Source organism: Apium graveolens, chromosome 10 (genome assembly GCF_009905375.1).
Source record: "Apium graveolens cultivar Ventura chromosome 10, ASM990537v1, whole genome shotgun sequence".
In the NCBI taxonomy this organism is placed as follows: Eukaryota; Viridiplantae; Streptophyta; class Magnoliopsida; order Apiales; family Apiaceae; genus Apium; species Apium graveolens.
In genome coordinates this window covers 135121038-135142465 of record NC_133656.1, presented here as the reverse complement: position 1 = coordinate 135142465, position 21428 = coordinate 135121038, and the positions used below count along the sequence as shown (strand labels likewise).

The window sequence follows — 21428 nt, the reverse complement described above, 5'->3', positions numbered from 1 at the left end:
AACTCTCTACACTTATATCAGATTCAAGCTCTCCAACACAACCAAGATGTCACTTCTATCAAAAATGAGATTGATCAAGTAAAGAAGGATGTCTCTGAAAGAGTGGATGCTAAACTTCCAGATGCAACAATGCTTGACATTAAAAGACATCTAAGGAAGAATTCTGATCTTGCCACTAAAGTGGCTTCCCTGGATACAAGGCTGACTGCAATGTAAGCTTCTCTAACATCTATTCATCTTCATCAAGCACAACAGACTCAGTTGCTTCAAAAGCTAGTGGTTGCACAAACCTCCACCTCCACTCTACTTGATGATAACAAAAAGGGGGAGAAAGAATCAATGATCCAAGTCGGTCAAGCAGAGCCAACTAGTGAGGGGGAGCATGTGATAAATGTTCAGATCAGTCAAGTAATTATTCCAGAAATTACGCTGCCAAAGCCACCAGTATTGGACAACATTGATCTGATCCAAATAGCAGCTGCTAAACTTGATTCAAAGACAAATCCAAAGATGCTTGATGTTGCAGCTGTTGAGAAGGAACTAGATGAGAAATGGAAGAAGATTGATGCAACTATTCAAGAGAAATTTGGTCAGCTACAGAAGCCAGACAAAACTTTTCATCACCATTCTCAAGTCAAACACATCTCAGTGCATGAAATGAGTCTAGGCAACCTGGAAAAAGGCCAAACTTCTTGCATCAAATCACCAAAGGCAAATCTGATTCTGAAGCCTAAAAGAAACTACTCAAAGTTCTCAGACAAAAATCTAGTGGATATTGTCTTTGAGACACTTAGGCCAGTTAAGAAGAAGCTGTTGGCTAGGTCAATTGCATTTTTCAAAGATCCAACTGATTTAGCACTTAAAAGAAGAATTGCCAAAATCTACAGAAATGGTAAGGAAATCTGTATAGTGGCTGGACACCCTCTGTTTGTAGAATCCAAGAAGGAAGAGTGGGAAAGAATCAGGCAAGAAATGAAGCAGGCTGCCTTAGATGCTAAGAAGCTCAAGCAAAAGAAGGAGCAAGCTGCTATCTTGGCCAAACTTCAAGCTGTGAAGACTACAACTGAGATCTCTGCACAACCATCTGTGATTGCTGAACCTCAAGATCAAAAAATACAACAGGAACCACAACAGAAAAGAAGATTCAGATACAAGCTCCATTCCAAAAGAAAATTGGACTTTAGTGATGAGAAAATGGAAGACTACATTCCCAAAAAGTCTACAACTTCAACTCAGACATCCAAGCCCTCAGTGGTACATGAAGAATTTAAGGTGGATCCAACTAAGAATTTTCATGGTGAGCCTATTATTCCCAAGGATGAGCCGTTAGACTGGGAAAGTCTTCCAATTCCTGAGTTCAACTTACCTATCTTCAACAAGCCAAAAAAGACAAAGATAAGAGCTACCAAAAAAGTAAGCCTGTAACTCTCAGAACCAAGACCCCAACCAAATTTAAATCTACAGTCAACAAGTAAGATCTTTTATACATCTGTGACATCAAGGAGTTTTCAGATTTAAACCTCTACTTGGATGAACTGGTAGAAGTAAGAGGAAGTAAGAGGAATTGATGCTCACAGACATCTTCCTGAAAGATGGGTGTTTAAGTACAAGGCAGGAAAAGAAATCACATGGCCTCTTCACAGGATTCTAGAAGAAAGCCAATCTGTACTAATAAAGATATACTTATCTTTCAAAAAGAACTTTAGATTCAATGTGACTGCAAGGAGATTGGTTCTGAAGAAGATTGAGGAGCTAAGGAGTAATAAAGCTAAAGATGCACTTCTAAAATCTCTATCAATTCCTTTCACTGGGAAGAGATTGCATTTAAGGCCTTATTGGCTGATGGAATTCATGGATGATAAGGGAGTTAGAAGATTATTCAGAATGGATGACCAATTGAGTATCTTTAACAATGAGACTCTATTTGAAATGCAAGAAATGTTGGATCTATTTGAAGCTGATGAACTTGAATTCCACAGACAACTCCAGAATCAAATAGAGAACAACAGGAAGCTTGGGAATAATTTCAGACAATCTAGGAAATAGACATATCTGCTCAGACTAGAAGTGCACCTTGATAATTATTGTGAGAATTCTTTGTACACTTTGCTTTGTTCAATTTTCAATAAATCTTGTAGCACTTATCAGTTTTATCTACTACTTTTTAATATGTATTTTTAGGGTATTTTGTTATCATCAAGTTTCTCTTAATTTATGGCTACAATTCAAGTAGACATAAATTGGGGGAGATTGTTAGGAATTTGTTGTGAACTTGATGATAAATTAAATAAAATACCTTAGTAGATTTAACTTAGTGTATTTTGTAGCACTCGAATGATGATCTAATATAGTCCCGACGGATAAACTTTATAGTCCCGACGGATGATAAATTGACATCCATCGAGTGAGTAGCTTATGTAACAGATAAGATTTGTAGCACATTTCTGCAAGCAATATTGTGTAGATTCTATAGGAGTATATGAGTCATGTTGACTACTGGTAGATATACAGAATAGGGTGACTAATTGTAAATATAAGATGTCTTGTAATTCTGTATAAATGAAATGAAGTCAAGTGACATAAAAGGCTCCCGACGGATGGTTCACAAAAACTCCTGACGGATGATCAACAAAGCTCCCGACGGATGACAAGCATAGTCCCGACGGATGATCAAATTCAAATAGCTGTTGACAGTGACAACACAATCACATGTGTTGGGTGTTTGCAAAAGGAATGTGGCAGCCTGTTAAGCAGGAATTTGAGAAAAGAAGCATTGCAATTTCCATGTAATTGTGAAGATACTCAAAGATGCTGGAATAGAGTAATGAAGCAGCATGAAGTTAGACTAGATATGTTTTATTTTATTATCTTGTCTTTTTGTCATGTAAACTTGGTGTTATATAAACCAAGTGTAGCAAGTAGAATAACTAACTAAGCAAGCCTATTTTCAGAGAAACAAATTAAGCTGTATTCTGTAAGCATTTCTCTGTAGTTTAGTTATTCAAACTTGTAAGAAGCTGTGAGCTATTCAAAATTTCACAGAGTTCTCATTTGATATATATATATATATATATCTAGTGGATACTTTCAAATCCACCAGAAAGTTTTAAAATCTTGTGTTTTTATTACTCCGTACTTTGATTTCTATCACTCTTTTATTCCGCACCATTGTTAATCAAACACTGTTATATTTATCAAGTTAGAACTTTTTTTAAATTTGAAGAAGTAGCCAGAATTACATTCAACCCCCTTCTGTAATTCTTGTTGTATTGTTAGGGAATAACACGCTAACTTTCACAGGAAAGAATTTCGTAGAAGGATGTTCTGGAAAGGATAAAAATGTGATAAACTAAGGTTTTAGTGAGTGTTTAGAGGCATCTAGCATCGCGACGAAAAATATTGTAGTAGACGTATCGTAGTACTCTGTTCGGATCTTATGAGGTATCATACCTTTTTGGAAAATTCGAGATTATTGTACAAACTTTATGTTATTAAATAAGTTTTAGATTTTGTAAGCATTTATTGAGTTGTTAGTTTATTTTTCTTTTCTAGGTCAGATTTCTGAGAATATCCCGAGGTCGGGGATGCCACATAATTCCCAAAAAAGTTTTCATCAAATGCAAAGAAAATACAAATTCATTTTAAGCACATTTTAAAAACACCTTATTTTCTGCCCATTTTTTCTGCCCCTTTTGTGCCCTCTTTACTTTCAAGAGCAACAATTAATGAAAGAATACATAATATTGGAAGTGCATGCAAATGTGAAATCTACCTTGTATCGTCGTGATTTTGACCTCGCCCTACTTCAAGTTCACCAAATTCAACTATTCAAGTGTTTAAAAAAAATCTCATTAACATGTGCTTCACATTGTTTAGCAGAAGTTCCAACATGATCAGTTATGATTGATACAACAGAAAATTTGAATAAGAACAAATTATAGATATTAGTCTCTTACATAAATATCCCTTCTAATGGTCACCATCTAGCAGTGTCTTGCATTGCCATAAAATTGATTTTTTGACTCACTAAGAAAAAACTTTTACCAAACATAATAAATGATCAGTTGATCTTCAAGGACTCTTGGTATCCTTGTCGTTGATTGAAAAATTTGCATACTCATGTACTATATTATTTTGTTTTGATGTACTAGCCTCTAATCTTTGTTACATCCTGTCAAACATCGAACTTTAACTGGGCCAAAACTCCAGTCTGTCTCAATGAGTAATTCAAATCATGTACCTAGCCCAAAAGAGGCCCATTTTTATATGTCCAATTTTATCATCAACCCCTCCAACAAGTTTGGTAAAAAATATGGTGATAATAAACACACAAGTGTGATTTTTGTGTGTGAAAAGAATAAAAGTAAACTATCGGAAATGGGGGTGTTGACAAAACAAAATGTGAGTAGATTCCTTTTTGGAGAGGTTCCCAATTTCTATGTTCTTGAGCTTTGAGCTCTCAGTATGGGAGGTGTGACAATTATTATTATTTACTTCATCTCCTTTTTGGTCGACTTTGTCTTGAGCCTTGAACACAACATGTAAACAAATACTCTTACTATTATGTTCAAGAAATTTGGGTTTCTCTCCCCTATATTGGGACGAAGTTGGAGAACACAAGATATTAGGACCGGAGTTAGTCCAGCAGACCAGAGAAATGGTAGGACTCATCAGGAAAAGACTGGTAGCAGCCCAGGACAGACAAAAGAAGTACGCCGACCAGACCAGGAAGGATAGGGAATATGAAGTAGGAGATTCTGTGCTATTGAAGGTATCTCCGTGGAAAGGAGTGATGAGATTTGGAAAGAAAGGGAAGCTGAGTCCCAGATTCATAGGACCCTTTGAAATTTTAAGGAAAATAGGACCTCTAGCTTACGAGCTCGCCTTGCCTCCTAATTTGCAACAAGTACACAACGTGTTCCACATGTCCATGTTAAGGAAGTACCATGCAGATGCACGACATGTAATAGAATATGAGCATGTAGATTTACAACCAGACCTGACCTACAGCCAGTAAGGATAATGGACCAGAAAGAACAAGTGCTAAGGAACAAGACTGTGAAGCTGGTTAGGATCTTATGGAGAAATCAAAATGTCGAAGAGTCAACTTGGGAACTTGAAGACACAATGAGGAATAGATATCCCCGCTTATTTTCTAATTGATTCCGGGACGGAATCCTTGTTAGAGGGGAAGACTGTAATAACTCAAATTTTTGAGACCTTGTAAAACGCTTAATGAATAGTAACCCTGACAGACGGGAAAGAAAATTTTTGAGCCCACACTATGTAGTGCATGAGGAAATGAGTTTCGGAGTTGATATTACGATTATACGTACTAAATGAGTGTATGTAAACGCTATTAGTTTTCGAAGAAAACGAACTTTGAAAAACGACTGTATTTACGACTCATCGAGGATTACGGGAATCACAATATAATTATGAGATTAAAACCCTACAGATTTATATTCAAGTAGGATAATTAAAAGTATAAGGAATAAATACGAAAGGAATTACGTCGTGAACCATTTACGAGTAAGTATTACGAAAAACGTTTAAGTAACCGAGCGAATGCGTAAATGATTAAATAAACGTAACGCACTAACTAAACCATGGTAAGGAAGTAACCATGGTTACTTCATCAAATAGTGAGCTAACCATAGGATGATCAAGCTAGCTAGAAAAATAGTGTGCTAAGGAAGCTAAACCTTGTAGTTAGCTTGTAAGCTAGCAAGCTACAAAGATTTGTCCCTAAGATTTACAACCAAGAATCAATCTAGAATGTTATACTAGGAGAATAAAATCAATTTCAAGATATCACCCCATCTTCCTAGAAGTTTCCTAGCAAATCAACCAAGCTAAGCAACCAAGAGGAGTATAAATACCCCCCTTAATGCTTCCATTCGGCCCTAATGCAAAAGAAGGAGAAATTAAATTCAAAACTCCAAGTTCTAGCTCTTGTTAAATCCTCCAATTAATTCTAAAGCCTCCTAGAAATTAAACTAAGGTAATAAAATTCTTTCATCTCTTTTTATCAAGGTTTGATGGGTGGAATAAATTCAAGAAACTCACTAGTGAATAGTATGAATAGTAACCTCTCTTTGGTTTCTTGATTTCAATGATGGTTTTAGGTTCTAAAAATCATACCAAGCACTTTCAAACCTCCCCCATCCTCAAGAACACATATCAAGCTTTCAAGAAAGGTAAAAATCTTTGGCCCAACTTTATTTAAGATTCATTTTTAAGATCCATTTAGTATGTGGTAGTAAACCTAGTGTAATGAGTGTTATTGGTGAAATCTTGATGATTAAGTTAAGTAGATTTAAGGTTGGTTGTTGTTGCCTCAAGAACATGATGTTCTTGAGAGGAGTTTGTGTTTTGATAATAATAATATGATGATTGTTGGTGGTTGTGTTAAGAGTTAGGGGTAAACGAAACCCCAATCGTAAACATAACTTCGTTAAAACCAACAAATCGCAACTTTAAGTTTCTGCAGAAAGTCCCGAAGTTGTAAACTGTAGTTTCTTAAAAATAACCTTTTTTTAGGATATAAAATTTTATAAGGATCATTTAGGCGCTTGAATCGCTTGATTCCGATTTACGGATAAAAAGTTATGACCGTTTTAGTAAAAGTGATTTACGCGACAAAAACTGCTACGAATTACGAACTTTGAAAATATAAAGGATTGACTTAAAAGTGTTCATAAATCATGAAATTTTTACAGAGAGTAACATATTGAGTTTTATAACTTCCATAAAAATTTTAATTGAAAATAATGATTTTCCGTTTTTATAAAAATATCGGAGCCGAGACCGCGCGAGTAGAAGCCGTAAGAATCCATAAGCGGAGCCGACGACGATAATGAGAATGAACCTACGATACTTAGAAAAATGAAGTGACCATAATGTGAATATGACTTAAAGGAATAATAAGGGTAGCATAAGTTGAGAGGGTGCATAATAAGTAGCACATGAGTGCGAGTCGCCGTAAATTAGAACGGGACCTAACGAAATGAATTATGTTATCGTTATAGATTTCCGAGCGAAACCTAGAGCATCCTCCACCTCGAGATACCCAGGCAAGTTTACGAACCCAACTTCATTTTACTGTTGTGTTGTGAAAGGATTGTTTTACTATCATTGCATAAATACCATATTTGCCATGATACATAGTTGTTGAATTTTCGCATAATGTAGCGATGTTGTACGATAAGTATATATCGTGAAATGTTTATTTCGCTTTAAGCGTGACATGTTATATGAGGCCGAGAATCGGTCGGGATTTAAGATAAAATCCGGGAATCATTCCGGTGATATTATAGGACTATTATAAGTCCATAATAGTACGTTTTAAAGGGACTCAACGTCCACTTACGAAACATTACAATACTTCGAACTTTTATTAATACGATTTCCCAACGATCATATTCCCTCAACTATATTTTATTGTTCGAATAATAAATATTACGTACTTATTCCTTTATCATGGGAGTAGTATACCCCAATAATTATTTATTTCAAACCTGATTAATCATTAAAGATTAATAATTATGTAGACACAAACTAGTTGAGGAATATTATTTTTAAATATTCTTTTAAAGAGTAAACTCATTCGAGGTTGAATTATTTATCGATCATCATTTAATTATTTATTATTTATGAAAGGGTTTATTATTGATTTAAAAATCATAGATCCTGATTTAAAACATACTTTCTGATTTCGGAATATCATTCGAATAATTTTATATTATCGGAGAACATTATCCCGACTTATTTAATATTTTGAATATAATTTCAAGAAGAAATTTTTCCCCCTTATTTAATTATCTGTTGACAACGGTCAACTCACATCCATAGTACTTCCTCCGAAACTTTCGGAAGTACATATATATATATATATATAAAGTAAAGCTATGCCTATCAACAAGCAAAACACTTGGAGGAACTTTGATGTGGTTCGAGTTCTCGAGATATGATAGGATTTCCTAAAGGATAAGGGAGGGGTAGGATCCAAGTACTTCGTGTATTGGATAGACTACTGGTACCGTAGGTAACAGTACAATATGTACCTATGGACCTGCGAAGTGTGTGTATACACGAAATGAGGGCACATAACTCGTATGCGGCAAGGGTGATAACCAAGATGTGAAGGTGTCGTCCCTCTATTAGTAGAAAAGGTTACTATTATCGTATTACGACTGATCATCATATACGGTGGCTCCAACGAGTGTCCTAATTCTTCCAATTGGAATTGAGATGTAATACCGTAACCCAAGCCTAGGTGCTGGGATTACTATTAAGGTATTCACAGGATATTAAAATCCCTTAAAGAATTATTTTCATAAGAAGGTGTGTATCACCAAGGAAAACTATTTTCGAATAAAACATAAATATCATATATGATGTTATCATACAGTCATTTTCATACTGTACATTATTATGCTGGACATTATAGCTCACACTTGTTTTCTTAAATTGACACAACACAACAGTGAATCAAGATGTCTGCCATGAGAACCACAGCCAGGAAACGGGTAGGAAATGACCAGCTGTTCCGTAGATTGTTTGGTGTTGTACCACAGGTAGTCAGAATAAGCTGGATTAATTTTCAGTTGTCTATAGTTCGGCTTATTTATAAGTATGACTTATGTAAGGTAAGAAACAAGAAATGTATATTTGGCCGGCGGACTAACCTTACTTAAAGGTCACTCCCCGGTAAGATTAATTACTTTTGGGTTGTAATAAATATCACTTGATGGTTGACTATTACTCTAGTCCGAGACTCCTGACCCCGGGTTTTGGGGCGCCACACCTGTGGTTGGTTATGACTATTTTAACCGACCGTGTTGCCTCTTAACCGACCGTTTTTGACGGTCGGTTTTGTCCTGTTTTCTTCTACATTTGGATAATTTTACTAGAAGTAAAATAGTAATATTTAAAAATATAAAATTTATGAAGTTAAGTCCAAAGGTTATATATGTCATACAAAAATGTTAAATAGTTAAGTTAATCATGGTTAACTTAAAATTGTTAAAAATATTTGAAAATGAGATATGTTTATAAATAAAATTATAAATGGGAAATATTTATAAATGAAAATTTAAAGTGGGATATATTAATAAAAAAACCCAAAATTGAGTGCATGAAAGTGTGAGCAACACCTTATCAGGGCGTTTAGCAACCATCTCGTGATTTTGACCTGACCCTATTTCAAGTTCACCAAATAGAAGTGTTTTAAAAATCTCATTAACAGGTGCCTCCCGTAGAATTTCACATCGTTTAGCAGAAGTTCAAACAGTATTGGGACTAACATAAAATTTGAATAAGAACAAATGATAAATATTAGTCTCATGAATATCCCTTTTACTGATCAATATGATTACCATCTAGCAGTGCATTGCCATAAAACTTCCATCAAACATAACAAGTGATCGGTTGTTCTCAGGCGGATCTTCAAGGACCCTAGGTATATATCCGCGCCGTTCATTGAAAAATTTGCATACTCATCTACTATATTATTTGTTTTGACGGACTAGCCATTGTTGAACAAAGGATTTTAGGTTTGATATCATAATAACGCATAGGCATTATTTTTTTTTTCTTTTTGACCTAACAAGTGTGATTCTACATTTCTACTTGGTCACTACTGCCATTTTGCCATTCTCATTTCCTGGGATTACATGTCATGTCACAAGTAAATGACAGTATTCTTTGACAGTTGACATCCTTTGTTAAACATCGAACTTTAACTGGGCCAAAAACTACAGTCTGTCTTATTGACTAATAATTCAAATCATTAAAACCTAGCCCAAAAGAGGCCCATTTTTATATGTCCAATTTAATCAGCAACCCCTCCAACAAGTTTGGCAAACAATATGGTGATGATAATAAACACACAAGTGTGATTTTTGTATGTGAAATGCATAAAAGTAAACTACTGAAGTGGGGTGTTGACAAAACAAAATGTGAGTAGATTCCTTTTTGGAGGGGTTCCCAATTTCTATGTTCTTGAGCTTTGAGCTCTCAGTATGGGAGGTGTGACAATTATTATTATTTACTTCATCTCCTTTTTGGTCTTTGTCTTGAGCCTTGAACACAACATGTAAACAAATACTCCTACTATTATGTTCAAGAAATTTGGGGTGCCTAGCTACATTATTATATATGCATCATCATCATCATCATCGTCATCATCATTCAAATTTGAAAATATGTCAATTTCTGTTGGAATTGATCTAGCTAGCAAATTATAAGCTAGGTAATATATAAACACACACACATATACATTGATTCAGCTGAAAATTGTAAAAAAATAAGAATAATTTTACTTAAGGTTCGGTGGTGGATATGTAAGTGTGTTTAACTATTAGAAAATTTTAATGCCAACTTATGTAATATGTTCCAGTGATTTTGCAGTAAAAATTCTTAAATTGATCTCAAATAAATTCATTATAAATGAGTACTCCTGTAAAATTTAAGATTCCTTGCTCAAAACAGAGTCTAGACTTCACATGTTTTAACCTCAAATTTGAAGTTAATGTTTCAAACTGTCGGAAATCATATGCACTAGCTTGAATATGAAGCCAAACTCACTTACTACAATCAATCCCTTCTCTTTAATCTAAAAATTCTCTTAATCATAAAAGTAAACACATGTTCATCTTAGAATCAACTAAAAAATCTCGAAAAATATATAAAGCGTAAAAAAAAGATGACTCATTATGGTAAAATCGAATTAAATTTAATAACATCTCACTCAAAGTAAAGCTCGAAAAATTTGAAAGCGCAGCTTATGTCTTACCAACTCTTACCAGCTCAGTCCCCTGTTTTAGGGAATATTTTAACTGTTTTAGAAAGATGGGAGGATTATGAAATGTACTGCTAACAAACCTTGTGATGAATTCAAAGCTCAAGGCCCAGTTACCAATAAGGAAAAACCAACACTAGTACTGAGTAATTTGAGGAAAACCATGCAAGAACACATGCATGCTACTGTAAAATGTTCATTTGAAATTTTAATAGTACATGAAGAAAACAGTTTTATAAAATAAAGGAAAGCACACAACACATAACCCCGAGGCAAAGATGGTGGAGATAATGTGAGTTGTGAATTTTTATCACTTCTTTCAAAAAAATAATAATAATTTTTTATATTATATAACTTAGGTTACCAACTGAGAGCTAGTAGTATAGTAGTCCTATAAGCTGGAGGAACATTACTTATGAATGAAGTGAGTGTAGATATACAGAATTATAGAGAGCCCCAATGCAAAAATTTTAGAGAAGAGTAGTTTGTGATTTTGAGGTTATTGCAAATGCCAATGTCAATGTTGAAGGCTTGTTATCACCTCTTTTTACTCACTGTTGTATTACAATGTTCTGTTTCATTTGCACAAAACAATGAAGTTTCTGTGTTACTTTCTTGGCTTGCCAAGTCTCCTTCAAAAAATGCAGCATTTGCAAATTGGAATCCTTTGGATTCAAGTCCTTGTAATTGGTCCTTTGTCACTTGTTCATCCCAAAACTTTGTTACTCAAATTAATATACAGTCCATTCAGCTTTCTCTTCCCTTCCCAAGTGATTTGTCTTCACTTCATTTTCTTGAAAAACTTACTATTTCTGGAGCTAATCTTACTGGAACAATACCAGTTGAAATAGGTGATTGCTCTTCACTTGTTTCACTTGATGTTAGTTCAAATAGTTTTGTTGGTAGTATTCCAAGTTCCATTGGTCAGCTTCAAAACTTGGAGGACTTGTTGCTGGACTCTAATCAATTAAGTGGGAAGATTCCTGTGGAGATTGGAAATTGTAGCAGTCTCAAGAATCTTGTGATTTTTGATAATCAGTTAAGTGGGGTTCTTCCAGTTGAGCTTGGGAATCTTTTGAAGCTGGAATCTTTAAGGGCTGGAGGGAACAAAGAAATAGAAGGGAAAATACCAGAAGAGCTTGGAAACTGTCAAAACTTGATTGTTTTAGGCCTCGCGGATACTAAGATTTCTGGCTCAATTCCAGCTTCATTGGGTAAACTACGAAATCTTCAGACATTGTCAGTTTATACTACATTGTTATCAGGAGAGATACCTTACGAACTAGGTAATTGTTCTGAGCTAATTGACTTGTATTTGTATGAAAATGATCTCTCGGGCTCACTTCCTAAAGAATTAGGCCAGCTTCAAAAGTTAGAAAAAATGTTGCTTTGGCAAAATAATCTTATTGGGGGTATTCCAAATGACATTGGCAACTGCAAAAGCTTGAGGATAATTGATCTTTCTTTAAACTTTTTATCCGGCAGCATTCCTGATTCATTTGGTAATCTTACAAATATGCAAGAACTGATGCTGAGTAACAATAATATCTCTGGTTCCATTCCATCACTTCTTTCAAATGCTACAAACTTGGTACAGTTACAGGTTGATACCAATCAGTTATCGGGTTCGATTCCCTCGGAGTTAGGGACTCTGGAAGAGCTGGCAGTTTTCTTTGCTTGGCAAAACAAGCTTGAAGGCATTATACCTTCATCATTGGCTGGTCTCAAAAGCCTCCAAGCTCTAGACTTATCTCATAACTCTCTTACTGGTAACTTGCCTCCTGGTCTATTTCAACTACAAAATCTCACAAAAATTCTATTAATTTCGAATAAAATTGCGGGTTCTATCCCACCAGAGATAGGTAGTTGTAGCTCCCTTGTTCGTCTTCGGCTTGTTGGTAATAAAATCAGTGGAGAAATTCCCAAGGAAATTGGCTTACTTGATAGCATCAGTTTTCTTGACCTCTCCGAAAATCAACTTACAGGGCCAGTGCCAGATGAGATTGGTAAATGCACACAATTGCAGATGCTAAATTTGAGCAATAATAGTCTTGGAGGCTCCCTGCCTAGCACAATATCTTTTCTCATTGAGCTTCAAGTATTGGATCTTTCAATGAATCAGTTTAAAGGTCCGATTCCAGGGAATTTCGGGCAACTTGATTCGCTTGATAGGCTGGTACTTGCTAAGAATTATTTCTCTGGCTCGATCCCTTCATCATTAGGACAATGTTCAAATTTGCAATTGCTTGATCTTAGTAGCAATGGTCTCTCCGGAAACATCCCAGTTGAGCTGTTTAATATTGAGTCGCTTAGTATTGCTTTAAATTTAAGCTGGAACGAATTAACTGGTGAAATCCCACCTCAAGTTTCTGGTCTTAACAAGCTTTCTGTACTAGATCTTTCACATAACGATTTCAGTGGAGAACTAGCAGCACTTTCCGGACTAGTTAATCTTGTGTCTTTGAATGTTTCCTACAACAATTTCACTGGTTATCTTCCGGACAACAAGGTTTTTAGGCAGTTATCCGGATCAGAATTAGCTGGAAACAAAGGCTTATGTTCAAGGGGTCACGAGTCATGCTTCTCGAGCAATGACCCTGGTATGGGGCTTTCAAGGCAGAAGAATTCCAGGAGATCGACAAGGCTTAAACTTGCAATAGCCTTTCTAGTTTTGATAACTGTGGCATTGGTGATTCTTGGCGCCCTAGCAGTTTTAAGGGTTCAAAAGGTTGAAACAGATGAGAGTAATTCTGAAATGGGAAGAGGGAGTTCATTTCCCTGGCATTTCACCCCCTTCCAAAAGCTTAATTTTGCAGTTGATCAGATGTTGAGATGTCTAGTTGAGTCCAATGTGATTGGAAAGGGCTGTTCAGGGATCGTTTATCGTGCTCAACTTCAAAATGGCGAGGTCATTGCTGTGAAAAAATTGTGGCCTACTACAGTAACACCCAGATACTGTCCAAAGGACAATGTTCAAGTTAGTAGAGGGGTTCGTGATTCTTTTTCTACTGAGATAAAAACACTAGGCTCAATCAGACACAAGAACATTGTCAAATTCTTAGGTTGTTGCTGGAACCAGGACACAAGATTGCTTATGTACGAATACATGCCTAACGGGAGCTTAGGGAGTCTACTTCATGAAAGAAAAGGTTGCAACTTGGAGTGGGATACAAGGTATCGTATAATTTTAGGAGCAGCTCAGGGGATAGCCTACTTGCACCATGACTGTGTCCCTCCAATTGTTCACAGGGATATAAAGGCCAATAACATTCTTATCGGTCTTGAGTTTGAACCTTACATTGCTGATTTTGGCCTTGCCAAACTTGTTAGTGATGATGACTGTGTTCGATCTTCAACGACTCTTGCAGGTTCTTATGGATATATTGCTCCAGGTTAGTTTCATTTTCATTACTTTCTTAGCATTTTCCATAAAAAAATTAAAATTTGAAGTTGATAATTTAAATACTCACAACATGCCTCTACCGATCATTTAAAACCCTGGCCTATCATGACAAAGAGGAGTAGGCTATCTGTTAGGCTAAGCCTTTCAGATCATTGTAGTATGGACTTGATGCTTTGTATGTTTGTTTCAGAATATGGTTACATGATGAAGATAACAGAAAAGAGTGACGTCTACAGTTATGGAGTCGTCATGTTAGAGATATTGACAGGAAAACAACCAATTGATCCTACCATTCCGGATGGGCTGCACATTGTAGATTTTGTGAAGCAAAGAAGAGGCAATATAGAAGTGTTAGACAGATGTTTACAAGGTAAGCCGGACTCCGAAAATGAGGAAATAATGCAGACTCTAGGAGTGGCTTTGCTTTGTGTCAATCATTCTCCAGATGATAGGCCTACAATGAAAGATGTTGCAGCAATGCTTAAAGAGATTAGACAAGATCGCGAAGATGGAGCAAAAATCGACATGATTCTTAAGGAATCTGCTTCGAGTGAAGGACAAATGATCAATAACGGTGGTAATGAAGGACCATCTTCTACACCAAGACAATGCTTGTACTCGAAAAGCAACAATTCAAGCTTCTCTGCATCATCACTGCTGGACTCTTCTTGCTCTAATTCAAAAGTGTTTCTAAATTAAGTTGTAGATTTTTAAAATTGTAATCATTCTCCGATGTTTCTGTTTTAGTTCTCTAAAAATAATATATAGTATTTTGACATTAAGTTTTCCTTTTAATTTTACTGCGTAATGCAGATTAAAAGTTAATTCAAACTGTTTACTTAAAAAGCTCATGCCATTGCCACTCATTTACAAAGCTGGAATGCACCTCAATATGAATAATTTGCAACCTTGTATAGATCCAAACTCATAAGTGTAAAAAGAAATTTTAGATAATAAATAAGAAACAAGCAATCAAATTCTAAACAAGTGTTCCGCTCGTTTGTAATTTTGTATCATCAGTCTTTCAGGATTTTTTTGAGTTCTTCAGCTTGTTTCTTGATTTTTTCTGGATATTCCTCCTTCGCGTCATCAACAACACCAAAAATATTTTCTTTAATTTTACGAGTGTTTTTGATAATCAAAAAGACATCGGTTCAGTTTTTAATAGACATCAATTTATAGTCGATGTTCAAATTCTAAACAAGTGTTCCGCTCGTTTGTAATTTTGTATCAGCAGTCTTTCAGGAATTTTTTTAGTTCTTCAGCTTGTTTCTTGATTTTCTCTGGATATTCCTCCTTCGAGTCATCAACAAGTTTTTACGAGTGTTTTTGATAATCAAAAAGACATCGATTCAGTTTTAAATAGACATCACTATATAGCCGATGTCCAAGGCAGTTTTTCTAGTAGTGCCCATGCTTCACCAGCAGTTTCTTTAGCTTTGCAAGACAATGCTTGTACTCGAAAAGCAACAACTCAAGCTTCTCTGCATCATCACTGCTGGACTCTTCTTGCTCTCTAATTCAAAAGTGTTTCTCGAGTAGATAACAATGATCTATCAGTTGTAGATTTTTAAGTTTGTGATCAGTCTCTGCTATTGCTCTTTCAGTTCTCTGAAAAAGATAGACAGTATTTTGACAGTATGTCTCTGTTATCCTTTTAATTTCACTGTGTAATACAGATGAAAACAAGGAGAAGAGGCTTATAATGTAATTTTTGGAATGCACCTCATGGACAAAGCATGGAATGCACCTCAATATGAATAATTTGCAAACTTGTTTAGATCAAAAATCATAAGTGTAAAAAGAAATTTTACATAATTAATAAGAAACATGCAATCAAATTCTAAACAAGTGAGTTTCCGGTCGTTTGTAATTTTGTATCGGCAGTCTTTCAGAATCTCTTTTAGATTTTCAGCTTGTTTCTTGATTTTTTCTGGATATTCCTCCTCCAAGTCGTCAACGTCAGAAAGATTTTCTTTAATTATAAGAATGTTTTTGTTAATTGAATCCCATGCTTCTCCAGCAGTTTCTTTAGCTTTCCCAGCTATTTCTTCTGCAACATCCTTTCCTTATTCAGCTGCATCTTTTGCTTTCTTAGCCACCTTCATTAAATTTTAACGAAACTATAAGTCTGTACACTACCTGTAATCCTCCACGTAAGAAGTAATGCCTAGTCGCCTACGCCTAGTATATCTTAAACTTCTTTAAAACTAATTCCACGTAAGAAGTATGTTTGGTTTGGCTTGGTATCAAATGCAATATATATTCGAGCGTAATGCATTTGTGTTAATTGGAGCAAAACCAACAAAAGTCTCTCAACTCCACTGTTGCAAGGCCGGTTCGAAGAGCCATGCTTGCCATTTTATTATATTTACTCATAAACTATCTCTTCTGTTTTCTCTAGTCACTTTCTGTACTTCATCAAATTTTAATCAACTAGATGCAACGAAACTTTTTGTTAAGAACCAGAGAACAATAAAAAGAAGTAAACCGTGGAAGATGGCATTTTTAAGCATTATAATGGTTGTGTCTTTTTTTTGGTATAACTCTCTACTAGTGCTTTAGTAATAACCAGAGTGCACGCCTTATTTTGCAGTTGTTACCGGAAAATTGCAGTAATTCAACACTTAACTATGGGGTACATGTGGCTGGATGCATATAGCAATAACCCAATGCTTAGGTTGAGAGGCAACCACCAACGGCGAACGGCGTAATTCTTGATTCTTGAGTGTAAAAATCAACTCAAGTTCGATCCTCATATTCTCTCTCACAGAGTTTTTCGTTATAGGTTACTCGAGATAGGAAGTTGTATATTTAAGTGATTTCCAACCTTAATTATTACTTAAAACTTCTTTCATTAGCTGCTCAAATTCCAATTATTTGTAAGAGAAAATGTTTACAACCTTTAGGTTCCTATATTTCAAATGTGCGCCTATAAGCTAGATCAAGGGGCTGTTTGGGATTTATTAAAAAATATAACTTATAATTTAAAATCAGCCGTCACATATGAACATCGTAACTTATAAGTTATTTAGGTGTTTGGATAAATTTATGTATATGTTGCTTATAAATTAATAATGTTTTTGGTAAATTATACTGTAATTTATAAGTTATAAACTTTTTTCAAACAAAATTAAAATGTAAGTTACAAATTACGTGAATTAATATTTTGAAAGAATATAAAATTAAAAATAGAAAATTTAAAAACAAGAATAATGAATATTTTTAATACATAAATATAAAATATAACATATATATTTTAATTAAAAAATAATTATTTAACTGTACATTTAAAACACATGAAATAATAAGCAAAAAACATTTAATCAATTATCATGAAATGGAGTACTGAACAAATCTATCAATTGACTTTCTGTTTTTTGTCATTTCAGTCCAATATATGATCATTTTCAAAATTTGCCAAGCTTTAGCCCATTTATGATGAGAAAAATGGAATCCCAAACTGGCACCAAATCAGACCCACAATTACATGGTGCATCCTCAGCTCAGTTAAGTCCTATGAACCAGAAAAATCTAAGTTATTCACAGACAACTGTAGATAGTTCTATATATCTTAAACAAACACTAAATTTTAACTATATAATTAAGCACACAAGGGAAAAACACTAAAAAAACAGTCATTTAGTTGAGGTTGCAGAGATTGCAGAGAAAGAATTTATGACAATTTTTACAGCAGCAGCAGTAGTGGAAACTGCAGACTATCTGACCAATTTGCATTTAGTTTTCACCCAATTCACAGCTACCTCTGGCTAACTACTTCACATATACTTCCTCAACTTCAAGCCGGACAGTTCAAGCTGTCATGCACATGCCTGCAGCATCATAACCGTTCCGTCGCACACGGAAAAAATAAATTATTAAATCATTTTTAAGACACATCCGTCGTAAATACAGTAGTTTATTGACATGCACAAAACTTAATTCATTTTTCTCAAAATCAGTATCAGTAACATTGTTCATAACAATTAACGGGGATTTATTCTCCTTTTACACTACTACAAGAAACATGACATTTATCAACGAATTTGGTCATTCTTCAATAGGAATTGATCTTTAGTGAAAAATGACCAACTCATATCGGTTGTTTTTAATATGATAAATGTTTGTTTTTCTGGTTGCAATTCATGTTGATTGACTTAAGACTTAGTCCACGTGTCAATGCAACGTGTAAGGATGCTACCTAACGTGACAAACCATGCTTTATGGAAGATAAATGCCACGTGTGTGGAGTCGGATGACATGGAAATACCACGTCATCAACCATGGCCCATATATTGTTCACCTACAATCGACTTTACATACCGTCATTTGATTGTAAGTAACAAAAACGCAGTAGGCATTCTAGCTTCGATAAAGCCCTGTTTCCTCTGCAGTGTTAGAATGGTGAGTACGGACGGAAAATGTAAAGATACCATAGAGTCCTGGACACCCCCCCAAACGCTGGTCACTATTATTTGTAATACAGTACATTTTATAATGCAAAAACACCTACATTCACTGGCGGATCCAGTTTTGAATATAAGGGGGGTCGGAAATTTTTTTAAGGAGCTCAAGCCGAGCATTGGCATGTTGTGCTCGAGTTCAGCTAGAAATAAACTCGAGCTCGGCTCGAAAAAAAAACAAAAATATGATCTTATATATTAGATTATTGAGAATATTTTCGGTTGAAAATCCTCTCTTAATTGTTGCAGTTGCAATCATTAGATACACTGATAATTTTACCAACAAAGATATTCAATATCCGCTGTAATACGATTCGGGCAGCTCGCGAGCTCGCCCGACTCGAACACATTTTACTGGGCTTGGCTCGGATTGTTTCGTAAACAAGCTTGAGTCCGGGTAGAGGTTTCAGCTCGTTTAATTAAACTAGTCGGCTCAACTCGACTCGTGAAATTAAAGAACCGAATTTGGGTAGCATTTTAGGCTCAATTTAGTGTAAAATTGAACGAGCCGGCACGCCCATCTCATTAAAACTGACTCGTTTAGCTAAATGAGCCGGCTTGACTCGTGAAAATTAACGAGTCGGGTTTGACAGAGGTTTAGACTCGTTTAACTAAACGAGTCATCTCGACTCGTTTAGACTTGTTTAACTAAACGAGGTTGGACTTGTGTAAACTATATAGTTAAAAAGATGATCTCCAAGTGATTAGAAGACGTATTTGATCAAATTCTGAAGAATAGGATTTTAATCAAAAACTAATAAAGAAATATGTGGATTAAAACATGATAGGTCAGAAATCAACTTCATATTAACTTCATTGTAATTCTATCAAAATCAAAATTAATGGTATTAAAGTGGTTTAACTAGAAATACTCGTTCAATATCTATTTTTATCATTTTTTGTCATATATTTCTAACTTCTACTTTCACTTGTAACTCATAATTTTTTAAAACAAAAAATTTATAATTTTCACTTATAAATGTTGCTCTAATGAAAAGACTTTTGACATAAAAAACTATAAATAGGGGAATTTTTTTTTTGTTAAAATTAAGCGGATCATTTTTAATTTTTATATAATTTGCATATACATATTTACCTAAACAAAAAAAATTTAAGGGGGTGACCCCTTGCCCCGAGGATCCGCCTCTGCCTACGTTACTACAGAAACAATTACTACGAACATGTGCATGCTGTGCGGTAAAATCGATAGTTCATATATATATCGATCGCTACCAAAATTATTAAGGCCACCTAACCGTGAAATAAATGCTGTCGAACATCAAGTGAATGCTACAAGATGTGCCCTACTTCTCCAATCCTCAGCCTATAAAAGAAAGGATTCTGCTACCACAACATATACCATATCTAGCTCTAATAACAACTTGAAAGAAAGTGAGATAAGATGGCAAAGTGGGTTTCAAGCTTCATGTTACTATTTGTTGCTCTTGTAGCAAATTATGTTGACATGACTTGTGCTGCTAGAGACATTCCTAAAAATGGTCTTAATGACCAAAAAAATGTTGTCAACTTTGGTGGTTTGGGATCTTATAACGGCGTGGGCAACAATGGCCTACCTTTCGGAGGAGTTGGAGGCGGTGTAGGCACCGGTGCAGATATTGGTGGAATGACTGGCCTAGCTGGCGTTGGGGGTGGTATTGGCACAATGCCAAGTGCAGGTGGCGGTCTGCCAGCTTTTGGAACTGGTATTGGTGGTGGTATTGGTACAATGCCTAGTGGTGGAGGTGGTGGTGGTTTGCCGGGAGTTGGAGGCGTTCCGGCTGCTGGGGGAGGAGGGTTACCGAGTGGTGGAGATCCGGCAGTTGGTGGTGGTGGTGGATATCCGGCTGTTGGTGGTGGTGGTGGGTATCCGGCAGTTGGTGGTGGTGGATATCCCTAAGGCTTAAATAACTAGCTAAGTACCATGCACTGCATGGGATTAGGGTTTGTGTAGTATTGTAATTTAGGGTAACCAGTTGTTTGCAGATCAAGCGTTTCTAGCTTTGTTTGCTTTCGCTTTCTGTTGTGATAATTTGTAATAGTCTGTTAGCCTGAAATAATAAAAGTTTTGGAATGCTGAATTTAAGATTGGCCAAGAAAATCAGCATGGATATTACATAAAATATAGAAAACCACCATTGACATGAATGGTGATGATATTCGTTTAAAACGTTAAGGACCCAAGATCTAAATGCACCCTGATTGTCTCAGCTCTCTCATTCACTCCTAGTTGCTTCCAGGCTCCAACTGAAGTTCATCAATAAGTTGCAAGCTGTATTAAAATTAAAAAAAATCCTTCTAAAATGCAATTACTATAAGACTACTGTGAAAATCCACCATTATGTAGTGGTTTATAATCCACTTTCCTGATTGGAGTTCGGTCCAATTAATCAAAATGAGACTGGTTTTTTGTCTTTTGTCTTCTTTTTTTTTTTTTTTTTACTTTCATGTCCGCAAAATTTACACAAACAATGACTAATCCTCGAGAATTTCACCGCCATGACCTCCTACTTTAACCTGCATTCACCTGAACTTGAAGTGGTACATCTAAGTTCCGTTCTCATTGAGCTAAGCGGGGGAGGTTTTTGTCATTCTTAAATTTAATAATTCGATTTTGGTCATGTATCAGTAATTTTATTGGGCCCTAAATACTACCATGAGGTCGATGCATAGACAAAAGTGTAAAGAGTAGTAAACAGTGTTGATAAACAGAGAAGTCAGCTTAAGCGGACCTGGGAAAATAATGGCCAAAATTACAACT

The 21428-nt window shown here is 35.5% G+C and overlaps 2 protein-coding genes across 2 annotated transcripts; both read left to right on the top strand.

Annotated features, from left to right (window-relative positions):
• The first annotated feature begins 11109 nt into the window (after positions 1 to 11109).
• Positions 11110 to 14948, top strand: LOC141689504 (uncharacterized). Its single transcript, XM_074493816.1, has 2 exons — positions 11110 to 14196; positions 14398 to 14948. The coding sequence occupies exons 1-2, from the start codon at positions 11313 to 11315 to the stop codon at positions 14904 to 14906; spliced, it is 3393 nt and encodes a 1130-aa protein (XP_074349917.1). The 5' UTR covers positions 11110 to 11312; the 3' UTR covers positions 14907 to 14948.
• Positions 14949 to 20016: 5068 nt separating this feature from the next.
• LOC141692554 (uncharacterized) lies at positions 20017 to 20748 on the top strand. The gene has a single exon (XM_074497425.1). It carries the CDS (start codon positions 20073 to 20075, stop codon positions 20565 to 20567), a length of 495 nt encoding a protein of 164 aa, XP_074353526.1. The 5' UTR covers positions 20017 to 20072; the 3' UTR covers positions 20568 to 20748.
• Positions 20749 to 21428: the final 680 nt, after the last annotated feature.